At 56.6% G+C, this 16,765-nt stretch overlaps 1 protein-coding gene across 2 annotated transcripts in view; it reads right to left on the bottom strand.

The window, feature by feature from the left end:
- The window catches only part of CPNE2 (copine 2), a 46,557-nt gene extending 30,529 nt beyond the window's left edge, over window positions 1-16,028 (bottom strand). Inside the window, exons 1-2 of one of the 2 annotated variants that reach the window (XM_045442839.1) lie at window positions 15,921-16,028; window positions 4-218 (exon numbers count right to left, since the gene is read on the bottom strand). In XM_045442839.1, the coding sequence (XP_045298795.1) occupies window positions 4-183 (180 nt within the window). In that variant the 5' untranslated portion in view covers window positions 184-218; window positions 15,921-16,028. Of the gene's footprint in view, window positions 1-3; window positions 219-15,920 lie in introns of those variants that run through there. The other variant, XR_006702677.1, reaches the window with a different exon arrangement.
- Window positions 16,029-16,765: the final 737 nt, after the last annotated feature.

The raw sequence follows: 16,765 nt of genomic DNA, 5'->3' as shown, positions 1-16,765 counted from the left end.
CACCTCAATCCACCTGCCATCGTTCTCTGTAAAGAGGACACAGAAGGGGTCAGACTTGGAGGTGACATCCCGGTCCAGCAGGTTCTGGCCACTCACTGACAGTTCCACCTTGCACACACAATACTGGGAGCCCACGGGGGCCGCCCCCGCTGCCGGGGCGCCCCCACCAGGGATGTAGGCCATAGGGGTTGTCGGTGCTGGCAGCAGCTCCTGGCAGTCTGGGCGGGGAGAGAGGTGGGGGTCAGAGAGGGCACACACATCCGCTCTCCCACCCTACCCCGAGGCGGTGTCACCAACCTGACCCTTCCAGATGCAGGTAGAGACGGAAGGAAAGGTGTGTGCATGGGATAACACAAGCAAAAGCTTGACCGAAGGAGAATGAAGAAAAACGGGTCCTTAGCAGGCATGTTTAGTTTGAAGGTATTATCTGTGCCGGTCAACTGTTACACACACAAGTCCAAGGTGCCCCTGCCAAACCGGCGACAGATCACAGTGGACGTGGGCACCTAAAATATTCATTTTGCCAGGAAAACCTAGGCTTCTCCTGAGCAATTAACAGTTTGGAATCGTGTGGCTACCGTGGGGCTTATCATTGCTCAGGTTTCCCTCATTGCTTTGGCCACTAGGAAGCTCACTTCTGATAACTTATCCAAAATTCGACTTTGTTCATTGCAGTCTTGTTCATCTTGTATCCTGGGCCGATGCACAGGGACTGAGGCACAAGGAGGCACTTAGTGTATGCTTGTTGAATAAAAAAGAGGAACGAGTGTCTAAATCAGTGAACGGACAAACCCTCCACATGGCTCAGATTCTGCCTGAGTTGGTCATTATTCCCAACATAGAACTCTTCCGCTCGTACGTGACTTCCCCAGATTCCATGCCCAGGGCCTTATGTACCCTTCCACTGTCACAGCTAATTACTGGCATTTGCTTACGTTAAGCAGTTCTGTTTTCCAGCAAGCGCAAAGTGTTCATTTGGAGCAAGTGAAGACAAACCCATCTCGGGGGTGGGGGGGAGCTCTGGGTTCCGCCCATAACAAGGCCCTGCGGACAAGCCATCTGGCTCTCTGTGCCTCAGTTTCCACTTCTACCCACGAGACATCAAGATACAGCCTTGCCGAACTCCTGTGGTCAGGTCTCTTCCACTGGCTCGTGTGTAGTTAACACAAGCCCTGACCCCATGTGGATGAGGCCTTGACTAATATTTCAGCCCCTCCCTGCTGAGTGAGTAACCAGCTCTGTACTCCCCCAGGGGGGAGAGGTAAGAGAAGGGTGTTCCCTCGGGGGGGACGCGAACCCGACTTACTTACTCACAGTGTTGACCACGAGCTGGGCACGTGATCTGCACCATGTCTCTAATTCTCATTCAGTCTTGTGGGTCAGGGACTAATATCACCCTGTTTTCCAGACAAGGACCCCGAGGCTCGTTCATCCACTCTAGAGTGTTTACTGAGCATCTACTAGGTCCCAAGAACCAAGCCAGGACAGGGATCCCGCAGTAAAAAGGCTGCCCAGTCTCAGCCCTCACAGCCTGGCTGACGGCTTGGGGACAGCAGCCAGGTCCTGGGGGTACTGGGGCTTTGTTGTGAGTGACGGAAGTCTCAGAGGGTTTTAAGCAGAGAGGTGGCATGACCTGATGTTTGGAAAAGCTGGCTCCAGCCCCTGTGGGGAGGAGGGGATGTTAGGCTAGGAGAGGCAGCAGGGGGGCTGGCGAGGAGGCTGCTGTCATCCAGGGAGGAGGGACCAAAGCACGCCCACCCGTCTCCCTCTGACCCCAGCCATAGCCCTGAGGCCATAGCCATGACCCCTGAGCGCCAGCCTCTGGCTGGGCAGACAGATGCCCCAGTCTGCGGGAGGCCCAGGCCAGTGTGGGGCTGGCACCAGAGGCCCCCTCTCCCTCTGCAGACACAGCGAGCCCCGGGCATGCCTGGGAGGATCCGGACAGTGGCAAAGCCAGTCCTCAGCCCTCTCCCTCCCACTGTCTGTCCCGACAACCTCATCATAATCACGCGAGCCCGGAGCGTCAGGGCAGCACTGCAATTTGCCTGCAGGATTTATTCTTGTCGTGTAAAAATTAGTTTCCACTGGAGGGGCCGGAGGACTGCATTCACTCTCCCCGTGTGCAGCTGGGTGGCCTTCCACATGGGGGCGGGGTGAGCAAATCCTCGACCCAGTCAGGAGGGCGGAGGGGATAGGGACGTCCAAAAGGGACACCTTGCCGTGCGGCTGGGAGAACACCTGTTTGTGCTCACAGTCGCCCTGAGGTGGGGTGGGTCACAACAGTCACCCCCATTTTACAGATGAGGAAGCTGAGGCCCAGAGAACAGAGGTCACCTGCCCGAGGTCTCACAGCCAGGTAACCGCAGAGGCAGGGCATAAGCTGGGTCTCTCTGGCCTCCCCAGGCCAATCTGTGTGCTTCTGGCCGGGGTAGGGGTGCTGCTGAGCGTGGTTGGGAACTAGGACCTGGGTGGGGACACAGGGGAGTCGGCCAGGCAGAGGGAACCCCAGTTCCTCTGGAGTCGCATTGTCCGCACTTCTGGGGTCATCACTGAGGGGGTGGGGTCCAGTTTACCCGCCTCCTCTGCACCTCACGGGTCCCCTTTGTGACACGCTAGACGGCCCCACAAGGGCCACCTGTCCCCTGCTGCCAAGTCAGAGGCATCTATTTTCCTCCTGAGGGGTGTCAGGACGCACGCCAAGGCTGACACACTTCCTGTGCATGGACACACGTGTGTGGTCACACACACGCACATGTACACACGCCCCAGACCAACACAGGCAAAGGCACGTAGGCCTATGAACACCGTGGGGCCGCTTCTCCCCTGCCCTCCCCCAGTCCGAGCCACTGTCGTCACTCCAGTGTCCCTGCGCTGTCCTCCTGCCCCACACCGGCTCCGGCCTGGCGGAGGGCATGGCAGGGAGGGCCAGGTCACAGGGGAGGGTCAGGCTGGGCCGAGCTCCTCGGAGTCCACCGTGACTCCACCTGGTCTAGCTGGCAGGCCCTGGCTAGAGCGAGCAAGGGGTGGGCAGGGCAGGGGCACGTCTCCCCCAGCCAGGGCTAGGTTCCCCCGTCCCCAACTCACCCTCTGGCTGGAAGCTTCTGGATCCCCGAAATGGGGAGCACATGATGTCCGGAGTTGGGGCAGGCGAGGGTCAGAGTGGGCCCCTCTGTGCCAGCCCGGCAGCGGGCAGGCGGGCCGGACCCTGAGGCCTGACGCAACGGAAAAAGAAATCACAGCTTATGCTGGGCCAGGCCCCCTCCCCTCCTACTCCAGCAAGAGGGCAGGCGGGCAAGGTGTCATTAAGGGAGGGCTGGGCCTGCCATGCGCATCTGGGCGAAATGGAAACCTCCCTGATGCAGCACCCGCTCCACAGGTCATTTGAGGTTACGGGCTGCACAGGGGGCATGGGGAGCCAGGCAGGGCCTGCTCGCAGATGGTCCCGATTCTTGGCCCAGATGGGCACGGGCCTTCTAGGGCGACCGGATCCCCAGGGAAGGAGCTGGAAGCCGGGGATAATACAAAACTAGTAGTTGCTTTTACGGATGGGTCAGCGGAGGCAAAGAGAAAGCAGGGCTTGGGGATTCCCATTCAGTCATTTCACAAACATTCCTTGAGTGCCCTGCGGTGAAGAGTAACGAATGAACAAGACACAGAGGCCTTGGCCCCCACAGGCTCTAGTGGCCCCAGCTAATACATCTTGCCCTTCGGGGAGGACAGGACGGGATTTGGAGACGCTGGCGCTGAACCATAGATCTAGAACATTATGGTCTTAGCCAGAAACCTAGGAACCCATCATCCTTGACCTCTCTCTTTCCTTCCCCCCGCCCCCCGCCACTACCCATATCCCCCTGCTGTGTAGATTCCACCTCAAGATGCAGCGAGCAATGTCCTTATCACCCCCTCCCCCCTTCCGCTGCCTTGGCCCAGCCAGACCGCCATCATCTCACGCCCAGCCATGCACTGGTCCATGACAGATCTCCCGGAGCAACGAGGAGCCAGAGTGAGTCTTTACACATGCAAATCAGAGGCCACCACAGTTCTACCTAAAAATCTTCCAGTGGCTTCGCCTTCCAGGCCACACCAAACCCAAATTCTCTCCAGGCTTATAGGGCCCTGCTTGACCTGACCCCATCTCATGCCACCCTCCCCCTCCCCCTGTCTGTCCCAGCAACACGGGCTTCCTCCTGCTCTGCAAACAGATCAGCCTCTCTTCTACCTCAGGGCCTTTGCATTTGCTATTCCCTCTGCCAGATGTGCTTTTCTTCACAGGATGGGTCTTAGTTGTCAGAGGCCTTCCCTGGTCACTTGAGCTAATGCAATTTCTGTCTCAACACGATCACAACCACACTGTTCCCTTCACAGACCATTGTAATGTGCAGTCACTTTACTTGTCTATTTGCCTGTGTATTGTCTGTCTGGCCCCCTAGAACATAACCTCCACGAGGGAGGGATCATTCCTGCTTCTCTAGCACCTAGGGCGGCCTCTGCACATACCGAGTGCTGAATAAATGCTTGCCAATGAATGAGGGAGGGAGAGAACCCACCATACAGGCTCTTTAATCTCCAGCCCCAGAGAAATCACAACCACGTCTCCCTGACATACATCACAAATATCACAAAGCCATTACTCAAACCCTGGAGCCTCAAGATTACTCCAAGAGACCAGCAGGAGAGGGCCTCATATCCCACTTCGCAAGAGTGGAAACTGAGGCCCAAGAAGGGGCAGTGGTTTTTCTAAAATAGGGAAGGATGATGCCGAGGCCGAAGGCCACGTTGCCTGACTCTATCCTTTCACCCACTATTGGCTCCAGTGGTTCAGGACCCAGGGGCTGGGCTGTGTGCCTCACTCACTGCAGGGAGGAGATGGTGAGGCCAGAAGGGTTCCCGACTCAGAGATGGGCAGGGACAAGGAGACACCGAGAGGCAGGCACAGGGAGATGGGCAGTGGGGGTGGGGGAGGCAGACAGCTGAGCTGGAGACCTGGAGAGCCAGCTGGGGAAAAGAGGGGATAGAAGGGAAGGGAAGGGCTGACCGAGGTGCTCAGGGAGGCAGCAGCCCCCACCCCAGAGTCTCAAGTGGTGGGGACGACGGGGCAAGTGTAACAATGGGACGGCCGATCAGGACTTCTGGCGGGGGGATCACGTGCTGCATGAAAAAGCGTCTTCAACTTGATATTTAGAAGATGGAAAAGAAATTCTGGTTTCGGTGCCAACTGTGGAACAAAAATGCTCTACAAAGTCTTGTTAGTGGTAGTAACAAGGACAGGGGCTCAGTCCTCTGATCAGTACCCCCAACAGTTAAGAGCACAGACGCTGGACTCAGAATGCCTGACTTTCAATCCCTGGCTCTGCCATTTATCTGCTGTGTGACCCTGAGCAAGTTACGTAACGTCTCTGGTCTCAGTTTCCCCCTCTACAAAATGGCAGATGGCGAGAGTGCTCCCGGGGGGTGTTGCAAGGAATAAATGCAGTAAAGCACTTAGAATGACAGTTTGCAGCTTGTGCTGTTATCAGCAATTCTTGACGGCTGGGGGACGCAGGGCAGATCCAAACCCCAGGAGATACGTGAAGTTTGCAGATCATGTAAAGGGGACAAAGAGTTAAAACTGGTTGAGAAACACGGCCCTAGGTTCCCCTTAAGTGGAAGACACAGTGCTGGGATACCAGTGGAGAGCAAGGTGGTGGGTGGGGGGCCAGGGAGTGGATAACGGATTCAGACCCCATAAGGTGCATCCTTCAGGGCCTCTGGGTCCTTATCCATGCAGCAAACCCCACTCAGTGGGGTTTAATCACTGACCACAAAGGCTCCAGGGGCGATGGCCCTAGGCTCTCATGGCTCCATGTATTTTCCCAGATGGGCCACCTCAGCATCTCCTGGGAGCTTGGTAGAAATGCAGCATCCTGGGGGTGCCTGAGTGGCTCAATTGGTTGAGTGTTTGACTTTGGCTCAGGTCATGATCTCGGGGTTTGTGAGTTCGAGCCCCGCGTCAGGCTCTGTGCTGACAGCTCAGAGCCTGGAGTCTGCTTCGGATTCTGTGTCTCCCTCTCTCTCTGCCCTTCCCCTGCTTCCACTCTATTTCTCTCTCAAATATAAATAAAACATTAAAAATTTGATACACACACACACACACACACACACACACACACACACACATACACACACACACACACACAAAGAAATGCAGCATCCTGGGGGTGCCTGAGTGGTTCAATTGGTTGAGTGTTTGACTTTGGCTCAGGTCATGATCTCGGGGTTTGTGAGTTCGAGCCCCACGTCAGGCTCTGTGCGGACAGCTCAGAGCCTGGAGCCTCTGTGCGGACAGCTCAGAGCCTGGAGCCTGCTTCGGATTCTGTGTCTCCCTCTCTCTCTGCCCTTCCCCTGCTTCCACTCTATCTCTCTCTCAAAAATAAATAAAACATTAAAAAATTGATACACACACACACACACACACACACACACACACACACACACACACAAAGAAATGCAGCATCCTGGGCTCCACCAGACCTGCTCAGTCAGAATCCCTAGAGTGGCACTTAGCAACCTGTGTTTTAACAGCACTCCTGGTGATTCTGCGGTGGGCTAATAAAGTACACACAGACACCAGGGGGGTGGCCAGGTGGGCATCTTGCTAAAATGCAGATTCTGATTCAGCAGGTCTGGGGAGAGACCTCCATGTCTGCGTTTATTTTTATTATTATTATTATTATTATTTTAATGTTATTCATCTTAGAGAGAGAGAGACAGAGGCAGAGACAGAGACAGAGGGTGAGTTGGGAGGGGCAGAGAGAGAGAATTCAAAGCAGGCTCCGGGCTCTGAGCTGTCGGCACAGAGACCAACACGGGGCTCGAACTCATGAACCATGAAGTCAGACGCTTAACTGACTAAGCCACTCAGGCGCTCCATAATATCTGCATTTCTAACAAGCTCCCAGGTGATGCTGAGGCCACCCATCTGAGCCTGAGCTCCTAGATCAGAGGTTGCAATATGGCCGCCCAATGGCTGACCATGTGTCAGGGGTGGCTCTGCTTAGCCCACGCTCGGCAGAATAAGGCAGACGTTGTATCTGGTCCTCATACAAGGACTGTCAGCCTCACACACGGAGCCTGCAGGCCAGGTCTCTGCAGATCTCTGAGTTTGCAATGTTTGGTCTAGAGGGTGACACTGTGAGCTGGAACCCTTGGCTAACCAGATGCCTGGTCCCCACTGGCCCCAGTGGCTGCACTGGCTGAACTTCTGGGGTCAGATCATGTCTCAAATATGTCTAGATCTAAGTTGCTCCTTCGCCCCATTTCCTAGATGAGAAGATCCAGAAAGACAGATGGTAGCTGTATTAGGCTTCCCCAAAGAAAACAGAACAAATGGGATATCTATATATATAGAAAGGGATTTCTTTTAAAGAATTGGCTCGTGCAACTGTGGGGGCTGGCAAATTCTAAATCTGTAGGACAAGACGGAAAGCTGGGAATTCAGGTCAGAGGTGATGTGGCAGTCTTGAGGTCAAAATCCACAGGACAGGACAGGACAGGCAGACTAGAAACTAGGCAAGATTTCTATGTTTCAGTATTTTTTTTAAAAAATGACTTACCCCCAACATGGGGCTCACACTCAGAACCCCAAGATCAAGAGTTGCATGCTGGGGCACCTGGGTGGCTCAGCCGGTTAAGCATCCGCTTTGGCTCAGGTCATGATCTCACAGCTCGTGAGTTCGAGCCCTGCGTCGTGCTCTGTGCTGACAGCTCAGAGCCTGGAACTTGCTTCGGATTCCGTGTCTCCCTCTCTCTCTGCCCCTCTCCCGCTCACACTCTATCTCTCTCTCTCAAAAATAAACATTAAAACAATTAAAAAAAAAAAAAAAGAGTTGCATGCTCTACCAATTGAGCCAGGTGCCAGCTGTGCGCCCCTCTATGTTGGAGTCTTGGGGCTGAATTCCTTCTACTTGGAGAAACTTGGTCTTTACTTTTATAAAAGGCCTTCAGTTGATTGGACGAGACCCACCCACATAATGGAGGGTAATCTGCTTTAATAAAAGTCTACTGATTTAAATGTTAATCAGATCTAAAACAATACCTAGACAGCAACGTCAGACTGGTGTTTAACCAAACAACTGGTCACCAGAGCCTAGTCAATTTGACACATAAAATTAACCATCACTACAAACTTCAGCCTCTGGGAGACCTGCCATGGGGAAGAAAAACAGGGTGCTGGGGCTGGAGTTCTGGGCCAGCCCTTCCTAGACGTAGGAGATGGGTGGGCCTACTCCCACCCTGTCAGCTGGAAGGGAAGGGAGGAGGTGAGTGTGGCCGTGCTGATGGAGAGATAATAATAAAATGAGAGTAATAATAATGTCCGCCCCAGACCCTGTGCCCGATACCTGATGGGCTTGAACTTCTACGGCTTCACAGCATCCTTAAGCAAGAGGTTAGGATCACCCCCATTCTCCAGATGAGCAAAATGAGGCTTGGAAGGATCTGCAATCCAGAGCCTCTGCTAAGATGACTCTGGATAAGCTCGGTCCTTCTGAATCTTAGTTTTCTTATCCATCAAACAGAAAGTAAAAAATGCCTAACACACTGTAAGTGCTGGCTCACAATGAGGAAGACCTCTCCGTGGCTCTGGGCCGTTCTCTGGACGACATCCAAGCCCCTCCCTCCGACCCCCGACAGAGCCCCTCCCACTTCCGGCTCCAGCTGTGGTGTCCACCACACAGAGGTCCAGCAATGCTTCTCCACCATACTGCATATGCTGTTCCACCTGCCTGGAGCGCCCTTCCCCCTTGTGTACTTTGCTTTTTCATTCTTCCAGCTCGGCTCAGCAAAACCAAACGCAAGTGATACTGCTGTGCCCCCTCCCACCTCCCCACCGCCCCTCCCAGGATGGCCAAAAGGAAAAAGGCTGACAATAGCAAGTGGTGACAAGGGCGTGGAGCACCTGGAACTCTCATGCTGCCAAAGGGTGTGTGCCCGGGATGACTGCCTTGGAGGGACGTTTGGCAGGGTCTACCTAAGCTACGCGACGGAGCCCCTGTGATGAGCCAGCAATGCCCCACAGAAACATGCGCCTGTGTTCACCAAAGGACCCCCCCGCCCCCGCCCCGACTTTCACGGCAGCACTATTTACGGTAGCTCCAGACTGGATGCACCCTGAACACCCCTCATCAGGAGGAGGGATAAAGAAATGTGAACACCCACGCAGTAGACTATACTGCTGGGGGCACGAGGGCAGAACGAGGGTGCCAGTGATCCGGACGGGTCTCACGAACACGCTGAATGGAGAAGAGCAGACATAAAGGAGCGCATGGTCCTGTCTGATTTCATTTATACGAAGTTAAATGCAGGCCAAATGGATCTGTGCTGCTGGAAGTCAGGAGGGAGGGGTGCTTGTGACCCGAAGGGGGCACCAGGGGGCTTCGGTGATGGTCACATTTCTGTTCCTTGTCCGGCTGCTGCTGACAAATGCTCTGGTGTGTGGACAGTCACGGAGTTGTACGTGTGGGATGTCTGCTCTATTTTGTATGTTTTATAATGTGATAAGACTCGAGGACTCCTCTACAAAGCCCCTCCTGAGCCCCTGGTCTGTGGGGGGGGGGAGGGCACTGACATCGTCACCATATTGTAAGTACTGGCTTAGGAGATGTCACTGTCCTTTGTTGAAAGTGAGGAAGAGTGAAAAGGTGAAGGCGGACTACAGATTCTCAGAATTCCAGGGCTGGTGAAGTCTGGGATTTCAGAATCACCAGTCAGTCCCCTGAATCCCTGAGCCGAAAGGATTTTGGTTTATCTGGTCCCACCTTCCCAGGCATACACCAACCCCAACATCCCACAGCCCCAGTTCTCAGAGTTGGGCGGGGGGGCGGTCCAGCCCCAAGGTGCTCATACCCCTGGGCCCTTCCTGCAAACCCCTGCCAGGGACAGCCCCCAGAGTGGGCGGGGCTGGCTCCGAGGTGCAAGGTGAAGGGGGCATCTGGACACAAATCCACAAATCGCCTCTCTACCTTAGCTAGGCTCCCGGCTGCTATACTCAGAAGACACCGCATTCCCGACAGGCAGCCGGGCCATTATGGGGATAAATATAGATGCAGACAGCACAGCGTGGAAGCTGCAGCAGGGGTCTGACACCCCTGGGGTCCCCAGCTTCCATCAGACCACACCCAGGGGAGGCTATTCTCTGCAGCCCCCACCTAATCACTAAGCTCTGGCCCCTGGGGAAGGGGGCCTCCCTTGGGACCCCGAGGCCCCTGGTTCAGCTCAATCTTGGTCCAAAGGGCTTGGCCCCGTGTCTCCCCAGCCTATCCCTCGAGGGGCTGCTGCAGCAGGCTGCACGGTGGCCTCCAGCCCACCCCCCACCCCTCTGGGAGTCAGGAGTCAAGGCCTGCTTCTGCCACCTCCTCCCTCCTAGGCCTCAGCTCCTTCATCAGCAAAGTGGAGCAGGTGATGGCCCGCCCTCCCACCTCACAGGAAGCGCGACAGAGGACGGGTGTAGATATACTCTGGGATACAGAAAGTACTTCGGGAACTCAGGAGTGGGTCTGGCCAAGCTCGGAGGGTGGACCAAGCTAATGGAGGGTGGAGGGCATGGTGACAGTGAACACCAGCCAAAGTCATTCCAACCTGGCTTCATTTGTAGGGGGCTGTGTGGCAGCCTGAGGGACGGAAGCCGCCCTGGGCCTTGCCCTGTGGTGCCCATGCCTACCTGGGAACTACCACGGGGAGACTAGAGACAGGGGTGCCCAAAAAGTGTGCTTTTGGAATTCTTCCAAGTTACTTCCCCTCTCTGTGCCTCAGTTTCCCTGCCTGTGAAGAGCCTGGGCTCCTTCCAGCCTTGAGGAGTCTCTAAATATCCCTCAGTCTTTCCTGGGCTGCTCTGAGCCTCAGCCCCAAGCTCCCACCCAAAATCTCTGGACTGATGGGCCCTGAAAGTCATCGGGGCTCACCCAGTACTGAATCCCCTCGTGGGTTCCTGCATGGGGGTTAGACCTCTGCTCACATCTCCGCATGTGGGGCTCTCCCTACTCTTTGTTAACGGTGTCTTACAGTTTCAGTAGCTTTTATGCTGCCCAGCCCACACCCTGCCACACTGAAGGGGTGCCGCCTGCCCCTCCTCAGCCAGACAGCGCGGAGGGGTGTCTGTGAGCCAGACAGCAGGTGCTACTTCAGGCCCAGGCCCTTCTCAGCAAGTCCTCCTGGTCCAGGACATTGCCATCTGTTCTTCAGCTCTGGGTCCCAGCTCCCAGGAAGTCCTCCCTGAGGAGAAGTAAACAGTAGCATGCACTGGGCGTGCCTGGCCCTGCCCTGAGGTTGACAGCATTCTGTTTAGGCCTCCCTGCAATCCCAGGACATGTGCCCTCTTACTAGCATCCCATTTTACTGATCGGAGAACTGAGGCACAAAGAGGTTATGTAGAGGTTAGAGGTTGAATTATGTTCCCCCCAAAGCGAAGGTGAAATCCTACCCTCCTAATTCCTCAGAACGTGATCTTATCTGGAAATACAGGAGCTGCAGATGTGACTAGTTAAGATGAGGTCATACAGGGGTAGGATGGGCTGTTAATCCAATACGACTGGTGTCCTTATGAGAGGGACCGTATGAAGACACTGAGGGAAGGAGACAGAGATCGGTGTGATGTCCCCAGAAGCCTGAAGAGGCAAGGAAACACACCTCCCCTAAAGCCTTTAGAGGAACATGGCCCTGCCCACACCTTGAATTTGGACTTCTGGCCTCCGAAACAGAATATATTTCTGCGATTTTGAGCCGTCCGGTTTTGGGTTCTTTGTTATAGCAGCGCTAGAAAACGAATACACTGCCCAAGGTCATCCAGCTGGTCCATGGCAAATCAGAGCGTGACACCAGGCAGCTGGGCTCCCTATGTGCACGCTGCAATGCGCACCCCTTCCTGAGGGGCCGCGGGGTGACTTGGAAAGATTGCTGGGGCCCAAAGGAGGGAGAGGTTGAATGGCGTCTTCTGCTGGGAGCTGAGCATGCTCTCTCCTGCATCATGGGGAGGGGAGAGCAGGGATACAGTCAGCAAACCAGATGCCCCCAGCTCCCAACAAGAGCCACCGAAAGGAGAAAGAGAGCTGGGTCATAAGGAGAATGGGGTCTTGGAACACACGAAGCATGTTCCCAACGCAAGGCTTTTGCATGTGCTGTTTCCTCTGGGGCACGCCTCCCTCTTTCATTCAAAAATATCCACTGAGCACCTGCTGGGCACCAGGCACGGCTGGGATACAGCCATGAACCAGAGACTAAGGCCCTGGATTAGCATGCCAGCTCGAATGTCACCACCTCCTGCTCTAGAGGCCTCCCTGAGCCTCACACACTGCACTCCCCCGTCATTCACTCTACCTTGCTTTATTCTCTTTGGGGCATTTTCCACTATCTGAAGTCTTTCTGTCTCCTTGTCATTTGCTGGCCTCTCTCTGTCCCCCCGCCCATTCCACTCTGAGCTCCATAGCCGTGTTCCCAGCTTCAGCACAGCCCCAGGCCCAGAGGAGCTGTTCAGTAAACATTTGTTGAGTGACGACAGGTGGCCACACAATGAATGGAAGGTGGGACCTAAAGCCACAGGTGGAAGAGGAATGACATCCATACACCGCCCTCTTCGGTTTACAAGCCGTTTCAAAGCTGCCTAAAGAACCCCATGAAGAGAGCAGTGGGGGCAGCTCGTGGTCTAAGAGTCCCCATTTCCTAGACAAAGAAGTGGAGGTCAGAGGGGTTAAGAGACATGGCCCAGGTCACACGGGGAATGGGGACTCTCCCCAGTACACCTCAGCCCCCTGAGTGGGCAGCCCATGGCAGCAGCTGCCACCTCAGTCTCCTCCAGCCCCGGGTCCTTCAGTGCCAGGCAAATCCCACCTTCTCCAGACTCGTACATTTCCCTCCTCCATCAGCAAGGCCGCTGCCCTGTGCTGGTCTCCCAGCACTTAGCAGGGAGAGCAGGGCTCCCTCCAGAGACCCGAGAGGGCAAGCTTATGACTCCTCGGGGCTCCATCAGCCAACATCACAGAGTCCTTTAACAGGAGGCTACAGTGCGGGGCAGCCCCAGTCATTTATCTTCTCCAAGTGCAGGGAAAGGGCCCTGGACAAGATGGACACTATCCTCGCCTGTTCGTGGCGCTGACACTCTTTGGGAAGGGGGGCAGATAATAAGGTGATACACAAATGAATAAATGAGTGTAGAAGGTGGCTAACGCCCGAGAAAAATTAAGCAAGGTGATACATAGCGAGCAAGTAGCAGCTAATTAGCCTCATCTCAGACCCCGGAGGAAGAAGGTGAGGACAGAGCTAGGAGAGAAACACTCCAGGACACTGAAGAGCACAGTCCACTTGACTCCGCCATGGGAGCAGAGGCCGGGTGGCTCAATGAGGGGAGAGGGCACTGGGCTGACGACGAGAAGGCGCCTGGGACCCCCACGCAGTTCTGAGGCAGTGCAGGACCTCAGGAAGCCATGACCCCCCTTAGGACCCCATATTCTCCCTCTGGACAGTGGGGGTGGGACATGACTGTCCCCTTTTCCTGTTGTTGGCTACCAAGATCCTAGGGTGACCCAGCCTCCTGGCTCCGAAGGAGCCCATCCTGTGTCCTGCAGGGGGCTGGGCAGGAGGGGAGGGAATCCTGTTCCCTTTCTGAGCCAATTCTCCAAGGCAGAGGGGGCTGGGTTCTTGAAATGATTGGCCCCGATTCAGCAGCTCCTGTAAGGGTTAGAGGGGGACAGAGGGAAGGAGACTTCCAGCAGGCAGACGGGGCCCTGGCCCTGGGCTGGGGGTTTCTCAGTAGGGGACGTTTCCTGCCCCCAATGCTCCCTGCTCTGACAGGAGCTTTTCTGTCACTCCTCAGAGCCCTGTGGGCCAGCCCAAGGTGCACGGAGGGGGAACAGTTTTGCACCCAGCATCCCTCATGATGTTCTCTTTGGTAGAACCTTCCCACTCAGGACTCTGCACCTTGAACAGTCCAGAAGTCTGACATTTGGCTTCTGAGGCTCCTCTCTCCAGGGAGGAGGTGGGAGAAGGAGGAGCAGGCTGGCCTGAGAAAATCCCAGAAGGAATCCTAAATGCAGCTGCCCTCACCGGGATTATGGATATTCCCAGGAATAACGATACTCACAGTTACCAGTCACCGAGTGCTTACCACCAGACCAATCAAAATGCTGGCATGTGAACCCTTTGTCACCTAATTTAATCCTCACAACTACCTTTAAATAAATACACAACCGCCCTAAAAGATCACAAAGCTATACAGCGTATTGTTCTCCCTACTTTACAGGTATAGAAACAGAGAGGCTCTATTCCCGGCCCTCTTATGTACCTGAGTTTTTAATTTTCATGGCCCCTGGGAGGGGAGGGGTCCCTTGAAACACCACACTTGCCATTCGTGAAGTGCACCCCACTTTGCAGAACCCCTGTCCCCCGGTTCCAGCCTCCCAGCCCTAGAAATGGGAATGTGTCATAGTTTGCTTCATTTTACAGATGGAAAAAGCCCCAAGCCCAGTGAGTGACAAGGCACATAGACAGGAAGTGGCAGAGGGCAAGGAGAACCCAAGTGTCCACATTCCCAGCCCCTGGTTCTTTCCATGGAGAAACCTGCCTGAGTGACCGCGTGCCTGGGGCCAAAGCAGTGCTCACTGGGCCCTGTGCCAGAGGGATTGCAATAAAACCACTCCTTTATGTCTTCATGTTTGCACCCAGCCTCCAGGCACACAGGTCCTGGACAATTAGCCCATTTTACAGATAAGCACCAGGTCAGAGAAAAGGAAGGGCCCCCAGCCCGCCACCGGGTGGGCATTCAGCCCCAGGTCTCCCCAAGCTGGCCACAGACAGGTTGCAACTGCTGAAGGGTACAAAGGGGTTCCCACGTCCGCACCAATTACTGAAGCTGTGGGTGCCCCAAGGAACAGAAAAAGCCCTCCATCCATGGATGACAGCCCACACTCCTAGGCAAGCAAAAACTAAGGGCACACAAAACAAAGGGCAGCTCACATTCTCCCAGATCCCTTGAGGGTGTCACTTCCCGAAATACGCAACAGGGCTGGGAGAATCACAGACACCAGGATGAACCCTCAACTGGCTCCCAGAGCCCTGGGTTCCAGTTCCACTTGTGCTCTTGGGCAAATCACAGTCCCCTTTGAAGGAGCCCCTTCCCAAAGGCCTTGTCCAAGGAGGGGGACAGAGGTCGGGGCTGGGGCTGGGATGGGATGGGAAGAGGGGAGTAAGACACCTCTATTCTCAGAAAAACAGGGCTGCGAGAAACGGAAAGGAAGGAGTCTTGCTCTCTCTCCCATGTCCCCTCACCCACCCCCCCTTAACCACACAGGTGCCAGACAGCTTTTGCGAAAAAACTAGTTTGCAAACACACTTCGACTTCTGGGAAGCTGCCCAGCTCCACGCCCTCCCTTCGTAGCCTCTTCCTGGGCTGGGAGCTGGCTCTCCGGCAGTACGCTGGGGCGGGGGCGGGGGGGTGGGTGGGATATGGAGGTTGAGAGCAGGTTACGGCGCGGGGGGGGGGGGGGTAGTTGGCCAGGGACCAGCCCGACCTCAAGTCTTCGGCAGCTGGGACTTCGGCAGCGGGTACTCTACCTTTCCGGACGCTCCCAGGCTCCAGGGAGGAGGTAGGAGAGTCCCTACACAGCTGGGCTCGGACACCGGGGGGCACCACCCTCCTCCAGCACCCTTTCCTCTTTCCCCCACGGTGGTCCGGGCGCAGCCGGAGCTCCCCCGCGTGGCCGGGTCGCAGCTGAGTCACCCAAAGGCCAGAGCCCGGGTGCGCGCGGGTGGCGGGGGCTTGGGGTGTCACGGCCCCCGAGGCGGAACCCAGCCTCCTTCCAACCCGCCGCCGGCTCCAGAAGCCGAGCTGAAAGGCCGAACTTAGCGTTCGCGCCAGGGCGCCCCGCCCGCCCCTGGCTCGCCCGGGCCCCACTCACCACGGGTCCCGCGGGCGCCGCCGCCCTCACGGCGTGGTCGCCGCTGCCGCTGCCCGCGCTCCGGGCCGCCGGGGCATCCCGGGGCGCTCCTCTGCTTGGCGGGGCCCGCGGGCGCGGGACGGGCTCAGGGCGCTGCCCGCGCGGCCCTGGCCAGCTCGCGTGCGCTCCCAGCCGCCTGGGGTCCAGTGCTCCTCCCGGGCGGGCGGGCGGCGGCGGCGGCGGCTCGGGCTCCTCCCTCCGGCCGAGAGGGGGCGGGGGTGGGGAGGCGAGGCGGGCGCTTCCTGGAGGGGCGAGCGCTCCCCACGGGCGGAGCGGGGGAGCTGTCCCGCCCGCCGTCCGCGGCTCGGATCCCGCGGCTGGCGCGCCCTGGCGCTCCGGGCTCTCAGCGCCGCGGGGGCCGGAACCCGAGGGTCCGAACGCTCGAGGCCGGAATCCGAGGGTCCGAACGTTCCAGGCTGGGACTCCGCGGATCGGAACGCCTCTGGTTCGCACCCTGCCGGGCCGGTGCTGCCGGAGTCGCGGACACCTCCGAGTTCCGAGCACCGTGCGCTCAGGGCCGCGGACGCGGGAACCGAGGGGTGGGCTCAGCCCGGGCCTTCGGGGCCCCAGCTCGCCGCCTGCGCCTCGACCCCGAGGGCCCCGCGCTGCGCCCTCGGGGGACACACCACAGGGCTAGGTTCTGGGCCGGTACTGAGCAGCACTAGGACCGCAGTGTCGTCTCCCCCGCCCCCCAGTAAAAGAGCTCGGCATTTTCTTGTCGCCAGGCACTGGGAAGATGACACATATTTCTCAGACAGAAAGGATAAGATAAAGAGTTTGAACAGTGCCTGGGGCTAGTTAGCGGG

This window comes from Leopardus geoffroyi, chromosome E2 (assembly GCF_018350155.1).
Source record: "Leopardus geoffroyi isolate Oge1 chromosome E2, O.geoffroyi_Oge1_pat1.0, whole genome shotgun sequence".
Lineage (NCBI taxonomy): Eukaryota > Metazoa > Chordata > Mammalia > Carnivora > Felidae > Leopardus > Leopardus geoffroyi.
Note: the sequence above shows the minus strand (reverse complement) of the source record. Positions and strands in the feature narration are given on the sequence as shown.